At 31.0% G+C, this 22,565-nt stretch overlaps 1 protein-coding gene across 1 annotated transcript; it reads left to right on the forward strand.

Moving 5' to 3' along the window:
* The first annotated feature begins 18,316 nt into the window (after positions 1-18,316).
* Positions 18,317-21,555, forward strand: LOC134709697 (uncharacterized). The gene is made up of 4 exons (XM_063569849.1): positions 18,317-18,483; positions 19,851-19,945; positions 20,696-20,795; positions 21,405-21,555. Exons 1-4 carry the CDS (start codon positions 18,330-18,332, stop codon positions 21,542-21,544), a joined length of 489 nt encoding a protein of 162 aa, XP_063425919.1. The 5' UTR covers positions 18,317-18,329; the 3' UTR covers positions 21,545-21,555.
* Positions 21,556-22,565: the final 1,010 nt, after the last annotated feature.

Genomic DNA, 22,565 nt, shown 5'->3' on the forward strand with positions numbered 1-22,565 from the left:
ATAAAACACTTGTACAATACAGCTACATGTACCAGTTGGTGACCACTAACTACAACAAAGAAGCAAACATAGTTGATTAAACACCTGCACAAAACATGTAACAATTTGATTACTATTAACTAAAACAAGAAAAAGATAATCAATATAAACTATTATATTTTTTCATGTTAATTCCGTACAGATAAGTATGGATTGATGTAAACTTAATGTTTGTAAGAAAACAGAATGCAATGAACTGAGAAAATATGACAAGGCCAGTGGGTAAATGAACTTCTATGTTTTTAGTAACTCGAGCCTATTAAAGAAAATTATAAAAATGGGCAGGTCAAATTTAATCTATACCTATTTTGTTAACTTTCAAGTAATCAAATATTTGGTTACAACCGCATTATTGTATCAATATGCAATTATTTATCTTAAAAAATAAGACTAAGTAGTTATTATTCTAACCAAGTACCTTCAACCAAACGCAACATTTCTGTGTTATTCATATTTTGAAATACATAATAAAAAAAACCTGTACAGACAGCTACTCTTTTGTTATAATTTGTAATTATAGAAAGGAGTTAATACGCATGTGTTATCATTGATATAAAAGCGATTTTATTTTCATGTATTACACTATGTTGGTTAATTACTTCAGTTATATGTGGTACATGTATGTCCTGTAGATTATCTTATTTTATTTTAGCGTTGCGTCCTCCAAATGACTAAATAATATCTTTGACCTTGACAAAAAACACAGATAACTCAGAACCCATATAGAAAAGTCATCAGCTATCATCAGTAAAATGTATCACATAATCGATGATCCACTTGAAAATATAATTAACTAAAACACTACACGTTCGTGTTTTCAAAATATCACTTTCACTGAAAGTCGTAAAAACCTGTATAGTTATAGTTATATATATTTCAAAATGGGGAAAAATTTTCTATTATTAAAAATTACCATCTGAGTATAACACGTTCTGTCGTTTTGCCTTTAAAGCTGTCGTCTGAACATGACACAGGTTCCGTAACCTGTAAAGAGGTAAAACTCCCTCTGCGTTTTTAAAAAAGAAACAGTTTTCCCATTCAATCTTTCTGATTGTTGATATCAAATGTTAACTAGTATGTATTATGAATCGATTGGAAAACAAGAAATACCATTAAAAAACAATGCAATGACTTGAGAAAATATGACAAGTTCAGATAAATGAACGACCGTGTAAAGTAAATTAAAATAATCATATTTTATACAATTTGTCAATGTGTTTCTTACATGTATAACTTCATTCATTCACATTGAATTTCTATATGATACATGTATATATTAAAAAAGAATCTAGAGTCTAGTACATATGACATCATCGTCCTGTCATAAGCATAAATTTTTGTAGTCCAATAGAATCAATTTGAAGAAAGGGATCCAGAAACAAAAGAGTCCTTCATGCTCAAGTTGTATCATAAAAAAAGATATATACACGGTTTTTAATTGATAAATTATTGTTTGGTGTCATGCACTCTACTAATTTTATCACGATAATCTTTGGCCTAAATTTTGCTCCGAGCGTTTGAGTGATGAATAATTGATAAATATAATGGCCTCTCAAATTTTAATTGCTCCACGAGCATACCATTGAAGAACTGTTTCGATTCTCAAGGGCTAATTCTGATCTTTTTTCGGTCTATGTGAACTTATTACATACGTTCGAAAAACATAATGCTCAATGCAGAAATCATAAGATTTGTAGAATTACAAATACATGATGAGATCAACAAGAACCATAGACAAAATATTGTATGTTAAAAAGGGTCAAACAATTCTAGAAAAGATTTGCACGGATTGCAAGAGCAGCAATTTCTGATCACACAAGATGGTATTTAATTTATATTCCTCCAGAGGTCATATTAAAAAACACACCTTAGATTCGGACTGAATGTGATTAGAAAAAGATATGTTTACACCATTGCTTATTTATATATATAAATGAGTTATTAGAAAACTCTCATGTGTATACAGATATAGATAAATAAAACATATTCAATTTTAAATTAAGAAGATGGGTAATAATTATTTAAAGGACGTATATCCATTGGAAAAAAAAAGATGAAAATGTAAGTCATTTAAAAAAAAATTACGGCGTGATGTATGTACAAAACAATTTATTAAAAACGAACACGACAAGCCTGCTTCATATCTTCATAACTAAATTTTCAGACAAATTACATGGTATCGGCTTTCAAATAGCATGATGAATGCAGTCGATTTAGCTGTTATCTTGTTATCAATTTATTTCAAAATGTAATGACGATATTTTTAAGTTTTCATGATTACCCGATGGATAACCGACATGTTTCGTCAGCTCTTGAATCTAAATTCAATTCTTTAACATTAGTACATCCTTTATCTACAAGGGAGAGTGATTAAAAATCCATTTAAGATCATAAACTATTATTGATATACTGCTACTTGAACATAACAGAAGGCACCAATGCAAAGTGAACAATTACCTTACGGTCATACATTGTAGTTGTAAACACGACTTGATAGACTTAATGGATTATGAATTTTTTCCTAGAGGTGGCCATTTTTTTTCTTTCAATTTCTCGTTTTTTTGTTTATTCTTTAACAAGTAGTTTATACATCATTGAGTATTTTTTTAAATGACAAAACTTATCTTAGTTTTGTATATTATAGCGTCTCGCCTTACGAAGTCACAGCTCTTAACCCCCCCCCCCCCTCCCCCCCCCTGACCCTATCTGCCTGTCGTAAGGTTATATTTATTTTCTCGTTTATATTACTAAAGCTATTTGTAGTAAAGTTTAAACTTTAGAATCTTAAAAAATTTCAAATCTAAATATTCAATTTAAATGTCTCCTCTAGATCAAAGGACGACATCAAAAGTTCAATGTAGGATAAAAAAAAACTTAATTTACATATTTTTTTTTTATATATTTAAATATTTAAATAGAAACAAACGGTTTTAAAAAAAGGGTTTATTCATTAAATCAAGTATAGTGCGGTGACTGAAGGTAGATTTTTTTTAATTTAATCTCCCCACCGAACACACACCTATATAATATATCATTGGAAAGCGAAAATCATTTACTATAATAATATGCCTGTCGTCAGGACTTGGTATGGTCACAATTTTTTTAAATTGAGGTCGAAGGTCATATGTGAAAATCTGTGAAAATTTGGGAGGGTTTCAATTTTGAAATTTTTTTCTATTTCTAAACTCTACATAAATACAAACGATACTGTTTTGGCTTTATTAATGTTTGTTATTAAACATAAACCTTAATCGTTAAGATTTATTTTATCCAAAAAATCCTAAAACGACGTTTTATAAACAAAACTTCAAAAATTAAGTTTTCAACCTATAAAATGTTTAGAGCACCTTAACCTTTTGAAAAATTTCAATTTCAGGTAAAAATCAAGTGTCATGCAGGACAATACTTTAAAATTATTTTTTAAACTATCATATTGGGTGAGGTATCAAATCCAAGCAATAGAACACTGCAGTCAAATATGACCTCAAATTGAATTGCGGATACTTCAGGTTTTATTATAAACTATTCGTCGCTTTTTTTTTTCACTAGTATTACTGCTCCATATAGTTTTATCTGTTGTTGCGTATTTTACTCTGGTTAATATCTATTACATTATAAGTTTTGTACCTATATCCCCCCTTTTTTTCCTTGCAACGTACCACAAACTTCAAAAGTATTCCATATAAAAAAAGAAGATGTGATATGATTGCAAATGAGGCAACCCTCCAAATGAGACATAAATTACCAATACGTCCAGTACGGGCTTTAACAATGAGTATAATTTATACTGCATAGTCTTCAATTCACGAAATGAATAGTGTAAAACAAACGAAAAATCTCTCGACCTGATTGATGTACAAAATGAATAGGAAACAAAAAAATATAGTATATAGAAACAAACGACAAACACTGCATTACCGTCTCGTGACTTGAAACAGACACAAACAGAATGTGGCGGGGTTTTACTTTTTTAAGGGCATGCCAACACTCTCCAAACCCGGGGCTGGGACCGTGTGTTTCAGTTCAACAAGCTCTGTACCTAATCAACCGTTATCTCCATCATCTTCATTTTCACCAACCGTCACAAGACATGTTTTCAATATTTCTATACATTTCACTCATGGCCACAGGTATGCACATGAAATATTCTGCTCAAAGCAAACACGTTATTTTGAGTTTTTCTTTACAAGTACAGACAATGTATTGTAGGAAGTCCGAAGACATTTGTTCCCAAAGAAACACCAGCTTCAAACCATCCCTTTCAATTCATCCAACTTTGAAGATTTAACAGAGATCTAAAATGGGGTTAAGATGACATCCATATGCTTGTCTGCAGAGATGATGGGGAAACATTATGCATGAGACATACTCACTATCTTGATTTCGCTCAATTTCATGGATGGCAACACATTAGATGTAGCGTCGCACTCTATTTTAAGAAGCATAAAATCCATTGGCATTCAATATTTCAACAAGGTGTCTCGAAATAAAATCATGGTACATTTGTAAAGCCAATCCTAAATGAAAAGGAGTAAAAAAAAATGGTCACACAAATGGTTGACCCAACAATTGCTTAAGCAATTACGCAATTTCTGTGATGCCATTTCCTGAGAATAGACCTGGCTATGCAGTTTCATTGAGTTACCATAAAATGAATTGCAATAAAGACGAAGGCATTGACAGAATTGAAGAAGAAAGAGACAATTCATCCGAAGTTGGGTATACTTCTGTAGAGTTTGTAGAGCTGTCTTTTCTATTGCATACTTGCAGTGGAATGACATATCTGTCCGTTATTTGTGTCTATTACATTTGACATAACAATTTTGAGTTCAGTTTTCAATCGACTAACAGCTGATATGGCATTTCAAATAGTTATTTTGCTACAAAATATTGTTATATTTGCCTTGAACTTGTTGAAGTTGTTTGACAACTGAATTTCTATAGAAATCAATGAGTTCAGACTGCATTTTAAGTAGAATATTTTAAATTGGAATCAGCTGGAAGAAAAATCTACTACTAAGTTATATATTTATCTAGTAACGGTGTCATGAGGAATGACCATTACATCGTTGTCAATTGCCAAAATAAAATTAGTAAAAGCAGTATCGTGATCTGAGATATCTGCTTTTTTTTCGTTTTTAGCAAATAATTTGTAATGCAACCAAAATGACAGAGTGCTCAAGAAGTTTAAAAGATGGACGGGAAACTATTTCAACTTTAACTTTATCTGACACGGTTAAAAGATTCTTAATACACTCATCTGATTCAAACTTGAGAAGTCTTTTTATCTTTCTAAAATGTTTTGTTGCAACAAAATATACAAGCGCTCTAGTTGAACGACTGCATTCTAGAACGCGTACACATACCCGAAACTGAGGGACACCAGTCCGATAATTGTATGTCGTCATTAAATATCAGATTAGAAGCTTCCTCGCTCTAAAAGTGGGGACAAATATGTTTACTTGTGTAACTTTTGAAGCATGAACAATGATACACAGCCTGCACGGAGTTCTGTAAATTAACAGCTTTCGCATGAAACAGTTTGATGTTCACCTCATCTAATCTTTTATTCAATACAGATACAAAAATCGACTTTCCTATACTGGGAAATTGACTCAAAATTTCAGTCCATTTTTTCTTTTCTTTGCAAATTAAGCACTGCATACAAATTAACAACTTTTGTCTTTTCTTTGGACTTAATGGAGCAAGTTGAAACATACTTGACATGTCACGGAATATTTACTGAAACTATCCGTCAATTATTTTGATTTTACAATTATACTTTTCTGACAAAGTATATTTGACATACCGAATCAGACTATTTACCGGATTTGTAATCACATAAGCAACACGACGGGTGCCGCATGTGGAGCAGGATCTGCTTACCCTTCCGGAGCACCTGAGATCACCCCTAGTTTTTGGTGGGGTTCGTGTTGTTTATTCTTTAGTTTTCTATGTTGTGTCATGTGTACTATTGTTTTTCTGTTTGTCTTTTTCATTTTTAGCCATGGCGTTGTCAGTTTGTTTTAGATTTACGAGTTTGACTGTCCCTTTGGTATCTTTCGTCCCTCTTTTAATGTTTTATAACAAAAAAAACAGAGAATATAAACACATACAAACAAAGAATGTAGCATATATTAGTGCAAATATGTGTATATACTAGCGAAGAGGTAGTAATATCATATATCAGTTGAGAGCAAATTATTGACTAATATACAAAATGTGGCGGAAGGCAAGTGATTAAGTTCCGTGTTGAAATTGAAGTTTTTTATTCCATTCTTTTTCCATTGATTTCTTAAGGTTTTTTTCATATTTTGGTTCCGAAATTTTTATCACTGATTAGTTGTATGAAATACTATATGCTCAAAATATTATGGAATAATTTTTATTGCTACTATGAAGAAGAAACTAAAGTTTGTGTCTGAATTTGCAATTAAAAATACCTCAATTTTTAAGTCTTAACTTCGCAAATTTTATAGAGGATAAGAAAATGAAATACTAAATAGAATATTTCGATTTATGAAAATAGCTTCAGGAAAAACTAATTCAGTTAAATGTAAGTGAACATACACAATTTTTCATTTTGAAAAAGGGGGGTTGAAACTCTCCAATATACTACTAGTCATTAAAACGACTTTTTAAAAAAATGTGACCGTACGAAATTCTGACGACAGGGCAAAAACTTAAGAAGACATATTTGTCTTTAAGTTAAGACCATTTTTAGCCGTGTGTTATTTGGGGAGATTAAACTCGCGATCTAGACGACTTTTTACACTTCTGTCACCGCACTAGTAAATGTATCAATGAAAAGGTGAGTTTCTTCTTGTACATGCATTTAGTCATCCTTAATTTCTTGATATTTTGTTTATCAGTTTATCATAAACGTTTCGTTTTGTATTTCATTTTAAATACGAATACGTACTACATATTCTTGAGCGGATAGTTCAACAATATTATGCAGCTCTATTCTTACAGTATACAATTGAACGATAAATGTTCATCCATTTAAATCAAAAACAGTACATTTATATTTAAAAAAGAAGATGTGGTATGATTGCCAATGTGACAACCTTCCACAAGAGACCAAACTGACACAGAAATTAACAACTATAGGTCACCATACGGCTTTCAATAACGAGCAAAGCCCATACCGCATAGTCAGCTATAACAGGCCTCGAATTCAAACAAGAGATTGTTCCTTATAAACTACGATTTCTCACAACTATTAATTTATCATTTAGTTCCACACTTGCAAAAGAAATAATCTTCGCCGATGTAACATTTCAATTTATTACAACAAAAGAGGGACGAAAGATACCAAAGGGACAGTCAAATTCATAAATCTAAAAACAAACTGACAACGTCATGGCTAAAAATGAAAAAAGACAAACAGACAAACAATAGTACACATGACACAACATAGAAAACCAAAGAATAAACAACACGAACACCACCAAAAACTAGGGGTGATCTCAGGTGATCCGGAAGGGTAAGCAGATCCTGCTCCACATGTGGAACCCGTCGTGTTGCTTATGTGATATCAAATCCGGCAAATAGTATAATTTGGTAGTTTACATTCATGAAAGGGAAGGGGATTGTAGTTACGACGTAAGGAACATATTCGATATCATTTGTGAAAAGGTTCTTCCATAACGGTCAACCAACTCGTGATGGCGTCCGTAAAATTTACGAAGGGATGATTTCAACTTAATCATTTGAAACTCTTGGTTTAATAGCTTCCTTGTGAGCAGCAACCCTCTATCAAAAAAATCATGATAGGAAATGCAAGCACGGGAATATTGTATCAGTTGGGAGATATATACCCTGTATGCAGGTGCTGCTGGAATGTTGCTACTTAGAAATGGAAAGTTCACAATTGGAAAGCTGAAATCATCTCTTTTGTCGTAAAGTTTTGTTTTCAACCGACCCTCATGGTCAATTTCTAGATGTAAGTCAAGATATGAAGCCGACTTAACTGTATCTGTAGTATCCTTTATCTCTAGTTCAATTGGATAGATGGGTTCCACATAATCACCAAATTTTGAATTATTTAGTGAAAGAACATCATCTATATAGCGGAAAGTAGAGTTAAAGGATAATGCTAACTTCTTATCTTTCTTCCTAAGAATTTCCTGCATGAAGTCAGCCTCATAATTATAAAGAAATAAGTCGGCAAGTAAAGGGGCACAGGTTGTTCCCATTGGAATGCCGACAGTCTGTTGAAAAACACGTCCTCCAAACGTAACAAATATGTTGTCAATCAAAAAATCAAGCATCTTGATAATTTCAGTTTCAGAGAATTTTTTGTTTGAATTAGAGTGATCCTTTACAAAGTAGGATTTATTCCTTCCTAAGACAAGATACTTGTATCTACGTTGGCCATTATTTTTTATAAAGCAAAGCAATACCAACTCTTTCAATTTGTCTTTTAGTTTGGAATGTGGAATACTTGTGTAAAGAGTCGAAAAGTCAAATGTTTTAATACTGTTAGAAGATGAAAGCGAGTTAGACTGTATGTACTAAAGATCTTTGGAATTGGTAAGTATCCACATCTGATTCACGCCACCTCTAGAATATGCAGTTTCACAATAACTTTGAAGCCCGTCTTTGATTGCTGATAAAATATATGTTAATAATTTAGAAAAATGATTCATGTAGCACTTGGAAGACCCAGCAATATACCGTTGTTTGTAAGGACACTTATGTAGTTTAGGTATCCAATACAGTGACGGAAGATCCAGTTCTTCATCTTTGGTTGAAATTCCAAAGGAACAAAGAACAGACCTATGTTTATTCAGGATTTCCTCTTTGGTAAGTGTCGTGAGGGTATATGTTGAGTTTCCAAGTGAATTGTCAATACCTAATTCGTTTATCAGGCAGTTAATGTAATGACTTTTACACACAAAAACGATGTTATTTAAGGCTTTGTGTGCGTGGACAACAACATATTTATCATGGAGGTTGGATAGGTGTTTAGCAACAACCTGCCTTCACTGAATTCATTCAGGTGCACCAATGATACGATTAAAGTTGTTTTGTTTCAATCTTTGGGTGACAATTTCCTTCGTTTTTGGTACGCTTATAGCTACATTTTTGTACTGTGTGATGGTTTTACAGCATGCAAATAATAAAACAGGAATGTCAGTGCAACATATTATTGTTGTAATGGATCAGTATTATGAGATACTTATTATAAGTGACTACGACATTGTTAGGATTATAACCTATCGTCAGTATGCAAGAAATTAAAAGTGGTTCATATATTCATCCGTATAAAAGCGGCACATGTATTTTATTGCATCCTTATATTTCTCATCATGCCGGGTACATGATAATTGAGTTGCTGCATGCATAAACAACTTAGGATATTACTTAAATCAAAATATCAGTATAATATTTCGACCCCACTATTTGAAGTTAACAAAACATTTATTTAATTCTTTTGACCAAAGGTTTGTAAACTATAGAAACTAGTGTTTTACGTTCGTAGTAACATAGTAAATTCCATTGTCGGTCACCTGTGTCAATTCACGTGCACACTGACTACATTGTTGTTGTATTTAAATCTTTCGGCCAATGAAATGAGACGTAACAAGTTGTTTGTTTGTGATACGCCAGAATATTTTCAATGAACTATCAAACGCTAAAGTTGACTGCATTTCAGTGTATATCAGATGAAATATTTTGTTTGAAGTTGTCTTCGTTCATTTCGTCGCCTCTATCCATGAATCCACAACAGGTTTACACTTTACATATTGCACATGTGATTACATGCGCATGCGTATTTGTTTTGTAAAAATTTATGATTTTTTTTTATCTTTCGTTGAATTTTAAAGATGTAACAGGGTTGTTTTTGCATACAAAATATTAGTGCAAATTTAAAAATACAAAGAGGAATAACTCTAAACAACTTTTCACGATTATATTCTTGTGAAAAATTGTACTATTTTCTAAAATCAAATAGCTAAAGTGTTTTTAACTTTTGTGGAAAGAGGAATAACTCTTTCAGACAAAAATTATTTCAAAGTTAACAATATGCTTTTTCGAAATGATATCTGTGTCCATCAAATAGAGGAATATCGTATGTGCATAAAATTGTCATACAAAGAATAATTACTCTATTAGAGATTTTGTAAATGTATTTGTAAAACAATGTATATCAAAACCAAGGAAAGCTAAAAGAATGAATAAACTTGAATATATGAAGTTTGTATGAGCAAAAACGATAAACAAATAACGTTTTAATGTATCTTAGGTAAACTTAGTATGAGGAAATAAGAATCTTGATGTCTTTATTCATTAAATTTTTGATAAACAACCGAAAATTTAAGAAAATTATATAACAGTGGACGTTTCGTCTCCGAGGGTATCACCAGCCCAATAGTCAACACTTCGGTGTTGACACGAATATCAATAATGTGTTCATTTTTATACATTTCCTGTTTACAAAAACTAAGGATTTTTTTTTTATCTCAGGCATAGATTACCTTAGCCGTATTTGGCACAACGTTTTGAAATTTTGGATCCTCAATTCTCTTCAACTTTGTTCTTGTTGTGGCTTTATAAATATTTTGATATGAGCGTCACTGATGAGTCTTATGTACACGAAACACGCGCCTTGCGTACTAAATTATAATCCTGGTACCTTTGATAACTATATTTCAGTACGCATTAAACTGTGTAAATGCCGAAAATCAGACTCATCAGCTGATGATACCTTCAAAGGCTATCAATCTAAGAGCGGCTGCATATTAACCTGTGACAATGACTGTAAACGAAATATATCACTTATCAAACTACAAAAAACAGTGTATCATGTACACTGAAAAGTTTATTTCCACTTTCAAACCAAAAGTCATGTTCAATACATCCAACCTGTAGGTCCTGTATACTTAAGCTGTTGAAGCTTAAAAGTTCAAAATCTTTTTATACAGACTTTATTCATTCAAATTGCTATGAAACATTTTAAATTTTAATATGATGCCCATCTGTTAGTTTGAGAGGGGTTCTCCATAAACGTTCAGTTTGTTCTTTGATTTCATAATGATTTCCGAAAAAATTAACAAGTTTGATCAAGTTTTCCTTCAAAAATAAATATTGTTAAAGAACGAAAAAAGTAAAATCATAAAAAAAAAAACTCCGAGGAAATTTTAAAAAAGAAAGTCCGTATTCAAATGGCAAAATCAAAAGCTAGAACACATGAAAACGAATTGATCAATGTCATACACTAGGAACAGACATTTTCTTTTTGTAAAAATTGTTGGATTGAACCTGTTTTTAAACCTTGCACTATTATGACCCTATATATTGAGAACGATGCATTAACCAAACAAACAGTCACAAAAGGTGAGATTGTCAATAATAGGGGTACAACAGTCAACATTGTGTTATCATCTTAAATAACTATAAAAACAAACAAATGTAACAAAGAACCACAAAAAGGCATGCATGAAAGTTAACAACCTCCTTTTGCTTTTTTATTATATTGTTTTTTATAAGTACAAAAAAAGTAAAATCACAAAAATACTGATCCCCGAGGAAAATTAAAAAAGGACAATCCGTAATCAAATGGCAAAATCAAAAGCTCAAACAAACGAATGGTTCCAAAGTTTTACACAACTTCCCAAAATTTTACAATTTTTGGCATTAATTGTTTTTTCTCAAACAAAGTAACTAACAACCAGCTACTGAATGCGATGGCGTTCATAAGTGTTAAGCTTTTTACACTGTCATATCATGGATACTTCAAGATGGTCTTTATAGGTACAATTTTGGTGTTTATTCTGTCAAACGTTTTGTATTTTAATCCTTGACAACTTTGTCAACAGTAATACCTTGAGAGGATAAGTCCAGAAACTTGTGAAATGTGTGTTGAAATCATATAATATAATTCATTTTTAGGTTGGGTTGAATAGGTGTCTAACATAAATTTTACAAATACAGCATGCATAGATGAACATGTTGATTTTTGTATGATTAAGTATGTTACTTTGTACTCGGTTTCCACACGGAGACAAACGTTTAAATTACTTGTTTACGAGCTAACAGTTCAAATGAAAACGAAATTACAAGACCGGACACATTATTTCGAATCCGGTTGGAACTGTCTTTGATAAAAATCCTAGACGCCGCGTGTTACGCGTAGAAGCCAAAAATACAAAATGACAATGCTTCGGTTTTACCAAGTTTGTTTTAGGCAAGACTTTATTCAAACCCATATTTGGGTGAGCTCAAACACATCAAACATAAATAAGCAAACAAAACAACAAATCGCTTTAACAATACAGCTGCATGTACCAGTTGATGATCATTAACTACAATAAGGAAACAAACATAGTTTATTCAACATCTGCACAATATGTAAAAACTTCATTACAATTAAATAGGACAAGGAAAAATAAATCAATATAAACTATAAGTTTCTTAGTAAATTGTTCATGTCAATTTCGTACAAATAAGTATGGATGGATGTGACTAATGTTTATAAGAAAACAGAATGCATGGAACTGAGAAAATGTTACAAGGACAATGGGTAAATGAACTACTATTGGGGGTTTTCACGAGAAAATAATAATAAAAGTAATACGAAAAATGGTCAGGTCTTACTCTATCTATATCTATCTTGTTTAAATAATCAAATAATCGAATATTGGGTTACAACCAAAATTCCCGTATCAGTAGGCAATTATTTATCTTACAAATCAAGAAGGAGTGGACGCTATTCTAACCGAGTACCTTTAACCAAACTCGACATTTCTGTGTTATTCAAATTTTTGGATAAAACAAAACTTATACAGGGCAGCTATTAATTTGTTGACCATAACTTGAAAACCAAGAAAAAAAAATAATGAAGTTAAACTATTATGTTTCCTAGTAAGTTTTTCGTGTCATTTTGGTACTAGTAAGTATGGATCGATATGAACTGAATGTTTATAAGAAAACAGAATGCATTGAACTGAGAAAACATGACAAGGTCAATGGGTTTCTGAACTACTTTGTTACTATTTCTGAGAACTGCGAGAGTATTAAAATAAATGACTAATGGTCAGGTCTTATTCTATCTATATCTATCGTGTTCACTTTCAAATAATTGAATATTGGGTTACAATCAAATTATAGCATCAGTGTGCAATGTTATCTTAAAATTCAAGACTGAGTAGCCGCTATTATTTAACCTTTAGCCAAAGACGACATATCTGTGTTATTCAGATTTTAAAATACACAATAAAAAAACTGGACTTGCCAGCTACTATTTAGTTGACCATTACTTTTAACCAAGAAAATATCAGTCAACTATTTTGTGTCCTAGTAAATTTTTCATGTCAGTTTAGTACAAGAAAGTATGGATCGATTTGAACTGAATGTTTATAAGAAAATATAATGCAATGAACTGAGAAAATATGACAAGGACAATGAATAATTAAACTACTATGTTCTAAGACCACGAAAATATTAGAATAAACGAAAAATGTTCTGTTCGAACTTCATCTATATCTATCTTCTTTACTTTTTCAAATAATTGAATATTTGGTAACAATCGAATTTCTGTATGCAATTTTTATCTTTAACTTTAAAGCTTAGCGAATGCGATTTAAATCGGGTACATTTTACCAAAGAATACATTTCTTTGTTTTAAATGTCACTTCATGCGGGAAAAAGCTAACAAAATATATAGCCACGTCCAAAAATGGGAATGACTATTGGTTCATTAATAACGCGTATCTTTGAACATGGCGGTTCTTCAAACTATTATACACAATTCGAAAGTCGAATTGCGTAAGAACTCTTTCTTCATAAAAACGAATTTAAAAAAAAAACATAACGATAATCAATGACATTACTTAACAATTCAAACGCCTACATCAATCATTTACACTGTTACAAAAGAAGATATACCAGAAAAAAAATTAACAACAAACAACCCATTGCCAAGACAGCAAGACGCCGTCACGAATTAGTTAACTGTTATTGATTATCTGTTTCATAGATGACGACGGATGTGTACAAATTGTAATAATATAACAAAATCCGGTCCCCTTTTCCTTTTGTAATACCTACCAATTAAGACTATTTCCCGGATTTGTACTTTCATTCGCAACTCGGGTTTTTGTAGAGTTTGTACTGCTCAATCATTGGTGTTCTTTGTTTTTTTGTGTACCGTCTTTTTTGTTGTTTGTTGTTTGAGTTTTGCCATGGTACCGTCAATTTGATTATGATTTAGGAGTTCGAAAGTTCATTTGGTAAATCTTAAAATTGAGAATGGAAATGGGGAATGTATCAAAGAGACAACTACCCGACCAAATAGAAAAAAAACAACAGCAGAAGGTCACCTACAGGTCTTCAATGTAGCGAGAAATACCCGCACCCGGAGGCGTCCTTCAGCTGGCCCCTAAACAAATATATACTAGTTCAGTGATAATGAACGCCATACTAATTTCCAAATTGTACACAAGAAACTAAAATTAAAATAATACAAGACTAACAAAGGTCAGAGGCTCCTGATTTGGGACATCGCAAAAATGCGGCGGGGTTAAACATGCTTGTCTATCTGCTATACATAAAAATATGTTTTGCAACTTGCCTTCTAATTGTCTGAATCACATTATTTTCTTTTATATAAAATGTACATGTACAGTAAAAGTTATTCATTATTACGTATCCCAGTTAAGAATGTAAAATCAACAGTATTAAGATTGTCCAATTAGTATTTATATAAAAACCTATAATGTACTTATATCGATGATAACATGTGCTTCAAGTTTATAAGGAACACATATTTTTGTATGTTATAACTTGTAATTAAAGAATAGAGTTAATACGCATTAGTTATCATTTATATATAAAAGCGATGTTATTTTCATGTGATATACTATATTGGTTAATTACTTCAGTTATATGTGGTATGTCCTGTACATTATCTATTTTTTTTGGATTATTTTAGCTTTGCGTCCTTCAAATTACTAAATAATAATATCTTTGACCATGACATGCATGATAAAAACACAGATAACTCAGAACCCATATAGAAAAGTCATCAGCTATCATCAGTAAAATTTATCACATAATTGATGATCCACTTGAAAATAGAATATACTAAAACACTACACGTTCGTGTTTTCAAAATATCACTGTCACTGAAAGTCGTTATAACCTGTATAGTTATAGTTATATATATTTCAAAATGGGGAAAAACTTTCTATTATCAAAAAATACCATCTGAGTATAAAACGTTCTGTCGTTTTGCCTTTAAAGCTGTCGTCTGAACATGACACTGGTTCCGTAACATGTAAAAAGGTAGAACTCTCTTTGCGTTTTTAAAAAAGAAACAGTTTTCCCATTCAATCTTTCTGATTGTTGATATCAAATGTTAACTAGAATGTATGAATCGATTGGAAAACAAGAAATAACATTTAACAATGCAATGACCTGAGAAAATATGACAAGTTCAGATAAATGAACGACCGTGTAAAGTAAATTAAAATGTTCATGTTTTATACAATTTGTAAATGTCTTTCTTACATGTATAACTTCATTCATTCACATTGAATTTCTATATGATACATGTATATAAAAAAAGACTCTTGATTTGTTGTGAGGGTAGTAGGAGTGTCTAGAGAGACCCATTGATAATTGCTGATAAACAAATAATTGTACTATAACCTTAGACAAAAAAATTGAGCACAAAATCAAAAACCAATCTGGTCGAAGACTACTAAACTCTTATTTTTTTAAACAGAAAAAAATGTTTCCAAAATTAAGTAGAACACTATATATCTGGATATAACTCTTTTTACATGTTTTATAAACAAAGAATACATAGTTTATAAGTAATCTGTTTACGTGAAAGATGATAGATACGATGATAAGTGACCGTCGTTTTGAATCTTCCTTTAAATAATAGAACTAACATTCATTTGGACATTTATTTGTAATTTAACTTTTGTTTAGCGTCATCTTCTACAGAGTTCTACATTTACAGACAACATCTTTGTCTCTAAAAACATCTGTCGGTTGTAAGCAATGTTTCCGTTATTTGATAAAACGGTAGGTGACTAAAAGTAAGAGACAATTATCAGAGATGGTCATTTGATAAGTTTTGTAAACTTAGAAGTACCGTCACATGCTTAATTGTGATCACAATAACATATAAAACTTCATTTAGTGAAGAGTAATTTTGTATTTACTGGGACCATGCCAGCAAATCTGTCTTTAAACTAATACACGTATTAATGCTAGTTGAAAGAAAGTCCCCATCATAAGATATGTCTAGCTTATTGGGTGTCTTACGATCGTCTAGAGAAAGGTATAGAACTTACAGTGTCTAAAGTCGAAATAAGATTCCTCCGTATTTGTTTTTTTTTCGACCAGCAAAGTTAAGGTTTTTGTTTTAAAAATGAATATGAATGACCTCTTTTTCAATCATACTGACTTAACGAACAGGTGTTTGCAGGTAATAAATAATAGACGATAAGACCAAAGGATACAAATTATTTTTCCCTCAGTCCCTTTTGAATTCGAAGAGCACTTTCCAAAAAATTTCATTTCGTGACTTGAACTATTTAATAAATGACCATTTCCATAATGCGTAATGATCTTACGTTTTATACTGCGTATATGAATATACATTCAGAACTACTGTGGGTGGTATAAGAGTGTTAAAAGAAACTGGAGACACCAAAAAGACAATAAAAAAAAGGTTAAAAAAACGACGAAAATAAACAAAAGTCGACCACATGCTTCACAAAAAACCAATGTTGTCTTATTCGGTTTCACCAAATTATATTAAAAACGATTTATTTATGTTTTACTGATTTGGTAAGTATTTTCTAACAATGTATGATAGCGAATTCGAAGCTACAGTTTAAGTGGTATTCAATGTATTTGAGTTCAATTAGTATGAATTTCGCGAAATTCGAAGTAGAATAAAGAAAAAGCAACACGTTTCAAAAAAAAAAAAAACAACAGCAAATATATGTTATTAGTTTTTGTATATAAACAGTACCGACCAACCTGTTAAGTACAAATGTGTGATACATATCGTCACCCACCTGAAAACAAAAACATGAACATTACAGTAAAATAAGAACAAAATGTCGGTAGCCATATTAAATGTTGTGTGTATATTTCGCATGATAGAAAGTATGCATGAAAACATTGATGCACTATAGTAGGCTAATATATGAACTTCGTTCTACTTGAGAAATACAAGATGTTGTCAGTTCAACAAAAGACAAAATGACTCTTTTTCATATAAATATGGAGGATTTGCGTCAAAAGAATTATTCTTTCTTTGACTCCCAAGAAGGTAAGTCTCAATTAGATTTTACTTTTTACTTGATATTATAGAGACAAAAAGGTTGAATTTATTATATTTTTCGATAATGAATTTAAATTACAATTACAATTTCTCAGTCTTTTTTAGGGTTTCAATCGTTCGATTCTTCAGATATAATTCTTATTAGAATATTGTGTTCCCTTTTGAAATTTTGTACTTCTTACGAAGTCAGAAAGACTTTTTTCATATTCAGTGAGATATTTAAACTATGAAATTACTGAAAGTTTCTACTCAAACTTCAATGTATAAAGTGTGATAAGAATTTGTATCTACAGAGTAAACATTCAAAGAGCACATTTTTTAACAGAATTGACCACCTTTGGCTGAATTATTGAATGGATTTTTATGTGTAATTTCAAATTGCAAAAACACAATTGATATGGTACATACATGTTTAATTAATCATTAAAACACAATAAACTATTCAAGTAGTTTATGTGTAATATAAATGCTTATATTGGAATAAATGCGAATTTAAGGCTCAGTAGAATCGACTAAACACTTATTAAATAAACTACTTCATGTTTTGAATTTTTTGCCAATTTTTTTTTAAAAGGATTGAAGAATTTCTTACATAAAAGAATTTTTTGAACGGACACATTTTTATATAGAAGATTTGTTTGTTCTCCAGTGGATTACTTTTAAGATGTACATATTGGGTGGTCTGAACGCGTGTGTTGTCTTTTAATGCTGTGCATGTAATTTGGATAATGATATATTTAAATAAACGAAAATAAAAGGGGTGGTCCTTTTCGTTATTGTATGCCAAAACATAATTTTTGTGCATAACCATGTTTTTTTATTTCTGGTGTTATATTGGCATTTATACAAAATCTCTCTTTTTTATAGAAGCAAAAAGATGAGAAAAAATATAAAAAGTGTATATAAAACTTAAGTATGATGTTTTCTTGCAATCAATGTTTTTTTTTAAATTTCAGATACTTTTAAATCTGAGATGGTCAAGCTTGAAATGATTGCAATATTTTGTGTTGTTGTCGTGTTACAAATGCTCAATGCAATCGAAGGAACCGAAAGCCATCATTACTGGTACACAATAGATAAATGCACCTGTCCATATGCAGAAAAAAATCGAAAAGGAATTCAGTGGAGTAATTATATATATTTTGTTTTTATCTAATAGTTCAATTAAAAAGCAATTAGCTGTCAGATAACTGCGAGTTCTCTCACTTTGTTCATTGTGTCTTTTTGTGTCGGGATGTATAAGTACCCGGCCACGTCCACTTGTATTTTTTGTCTATCTGATGAGTTAACTGATTTTTATAGTTCGTTCTTAAAATGTAGTGTTATACCACTGTCCCAGGTTAGGGGGATGGTTGGGATCCCGCTAACATGTTTAACCCTGCCACATTATTTATGTATGTGCCTGTCCCAAGTCAGAAGCCTGTTATTCAGTGGTTGTCGTTTGTTTATGTGTTACATATTTGTTTTTCGTTCATTTTTTTTACATAAATAAGGCCGTTAGTTTTCTCGTTTGAAATGTTTTACATTGTCTTATCGGGGCCTTTTATAGCTGACTATATGCGGTATGGGCTTTGCTCATTGTTGGAGGCCGTACGGTGACCTATAATTGTTAATGTTTGTGTCATTTTGGTCTTTTGTGGATAGTTGTCTCATTGGCAATCATACCACATCTTCCTTTTTATATTGCATGTATTTTTATCATAATTTGGCAATATATCTAACTTATATTATGGAAGTTAATACTTGAGTAAGTCATTAAAGATATGTTTATGTATTTAAAGACAGTTGAAGTATTGATTCAAAATCAACTTAACATCATTGTTTTGCTTTTTTTAATCGCAAAGGAACAGCGAAGTCTTTTTTATGGATCAAAAATATAACCTCACTGCAACGGTATGATTGAAATAGTTGTTTTTTTGGTCATCAAATAATATCTTTTTGATCGAAAGACAACTTCATTAGAATGTGAGATATCTTTTTGATCGAAAGACGACTTCATTAGAATGTCAGATATATTGTATCATTATTGCACCGTCACAGAGTAGCCTTTATCATAGAATATAGGCGAGTTATACCAAAGCATAATTCAAACTCACAGACAAACAGACAAACAGACAAACAGGAAAAAAACCAGTTACAAACACAACATAGAAATATGAAAAGAAGTGCAAATATAATAGTATTATTGGTATCATAAGTTTACTTTAACTGCAGAATTAAATACATATGTATACTAATGTTGATGTATAACATTGACAGGACAGTATAATTGACTGTTGTATCGTGTTTGAAAAAAAAAATCATGATAATCTGTACAACTTTAAACAAGGCAAGAAACATATGTAAATAAATCGCTTGGATATGAAACAAGGCATATTGTGTTATAAACCACAGATTTACTATAGATATTAAATAATTGATGAAAAATAAAAATAGATGAGACGACTTCAGTTAGAAATGTTACAATACTAAACCAGATTTGTTTTGTCAACAGCATGGAGGGTTAAAATTAAAGATCGTGAGGTTTTTCCTCATACACCAGTTCATGGTTATCATTCTATGAGAGTGACACTTATAGAAGCATGTAAAGTAAGTTTCGTATCTAAAATAACTAAATATCCATATAAATTAACTCATATTTCATAAAAAATAAACAAATATTGAAAAAATGTTTGATTAATAGTACATGTAAAAAATGAATGTGGTTTCACATGTGAGTTTAACATTGTTAGAGAAGTTTTTGCTTTCCATGACACAAAATAGTCAACAAAACCGTTTAAGAACCTACTTGTTTCGTTATAAAACGAAACCGACTGATCAAAATATTCTGAATAATTCAATACAGTTTGATAAAAAGAAGTTTAACAAATTGGTTGACAATGTCTGTCTTTTCTATATTTAATACGATTGAAATCCGTGATTTAATGTTCATTTGTATTGCCATACACTTTTAATGGCAGAGTAAACAAAATAAAAGTATAGAGAGAGAGAACTTAAGGTTTTGTTGCATGGAGATTGCACTAAATCATTGAATAAACATTAAACCGTCCAACGATGTTTTTCCTGGTACTTTTATTATGCTCTAACTTTAAGGCTATCCATATTTTTTTCTCTTTCAAACAGTTTGATTTGTTCATTAACACAGTAAATAATATTATTATTTTAACTATCAATTTGTCAGACGAAAAATTTCAGTTATCCCAATCGAACTTGTTTAAATTTATTAACTGTGACATTTTTTTAAAAATATGAAAGCACAATATGTAACTGAGATATAAACATTTTGAATGTCATTGTTTAATTTTCTGTAAGTCAACTATTAGCTGTTTTGAATTTTAGAATCAACCAAAGACGTATATGGGATATGCAAAAGTGCATATGGCTAGAGAATGTTTTGACAGATTTCACTTCAAAGAAGATGAAACTTACTTACTGTCAGGTATGTAGTACTACAGATATCAGTGCAAAATATTTGTTTATTTGTTTACAATTACGTTCATGAATACAAGATGGTGTATTAACCAAGGGAATATTCTCTTAAACTAGCATCATTTTGGCTGGCACGATTTATCTTTTGTATACAAAAATGCACTATCAACACTCTGCCTACATGTATATTTTGTTTGTTTGGTCTAAATTTTACAGGGTTGTTTTACCCAGAGAGGATATACTGTCACATATTAATGTTCAAATAAACATTGATAATTCAAATCATTAGTTGAAATTGTTAAATAAAAATAAAGTAATTGTTGAATTATTTTACAAAACATGGAGAGTTTATTCATTATAACGTCAGCTTTAAGAGCACAAATTGACTCATTTCTTTATCAAAAAGTTTAAGTTTCAATTGAATGTAATTTATATACTTTTTCATCAACAGAGATGCTTGAAACTTTTTGAAAATAATAGAAATCTGTAACATGTGAATATGTTAATAATAATTATACAGATGTATTGAGATAAGACTTTCATTAGTAATAAATAAACGAATTGCTTATGAAGTTAGAACATTTAAAATTGTTATAAATGTAAGACCATTTCTTTCCAGGATATCAAAAACATATCAACGGAATAGACAGATGGATTATCGACTATTGCTCCCCGAATCGTGTTGAATCATACCCCCAAAGCTGTAATTACCCACACCAGAAACATTATTGCGGATACAATTGTGGAGCGAAATGCTAAATACACGAGAGCAGGCGAAACTACATTGTCAGAAATTTAATGAAATAAAATCTATTGAAAACTGTTTCTATTGTTATCTCATTTGTGGTATACCTTATTTTTATTACATATATTTGGTCATACATTGTACAATTAAATGCACCTCACTTTATGTATGACGAGTCTACTTTAACATGAATTGATTATTGTTTTTCATTTTTAATCCCACGCTTTGTACACTGTGTCTATTTCGTGGTGTTTAGCTATTATTTGTGGAGGAAGCCGCCGGAGTACTTAGTTGTTATTTGTGGAGGAAGCCGCCGGAGTGCCGTACGATGACCTTTAGTTGTTATTTGTGGAGGAAGCCGCCGGAGTGCCGTACGATGACCTTTAGTTGTTCATTTCAATGTCCATTGGTCTTTTGTGGGAAGTTGTCTTATTAGCAATCATACCATATCTTCTTTTTATATGTTTAGCCCTGTCACGAGTGCCAAAACATGTGTTTGTCGATGATTGCTTTCATATTTATATTTTGTTTAAAACCAGATCGAACGTATTCATTTTTTTATCGTTTACATTGTAATGCCAATATTCGTTATTGTTTTTGCTCGTTGTTGAAGGTCTTACTTTTAATTGCAATTGTTCAAATTTTTTTCAATGTTTTTTTTTATCCAGTCGAAATCTATTGAAGACAGTGTATACATTAAGGAAGACATTAGAGGGACCAGTAGTTAGATCTTCTTACGTCGTCTTGTTAACTGAAATAAACAAGTCAAACGTTTATTGCTGTTATAAATGTCGCTTTACTTTAAGCAACTTTTAATACTGTTTAAGTAAATATCTGAAATAAAACTAATCTAATTCGGTTTTTCCATCTAATTTTGAACGAAAGATGTTTCCCTTTGCATAAGCTACGATCATTTGAAAACGCTTATTGCACAGCTTAATAGATGCACAAAATTAAAAAAAAAAAAAGAGTCACAAATCCTATTAAATACAATTGTTTGCCCAGTTTAATTGATATCAATTTTATATTCAAAAT

The sequence above is a fragment of the Mytilus trossulus genome, chromosome 1 (assembly GCF_036588685.1).
Source record: "Mytilus trossulus isolate FHL-02 chromosome 1, PNRI_Mtr1.1.1.hap1, whole genome shotgun sequence".
NCBI classification, from domain to species: domain Eukaryota; kingdom Metazoa; phylum Mollusca; class Bivalvia; order Mytilida; family Mytilidae; genus Mytilus; species Mytilus trossulus.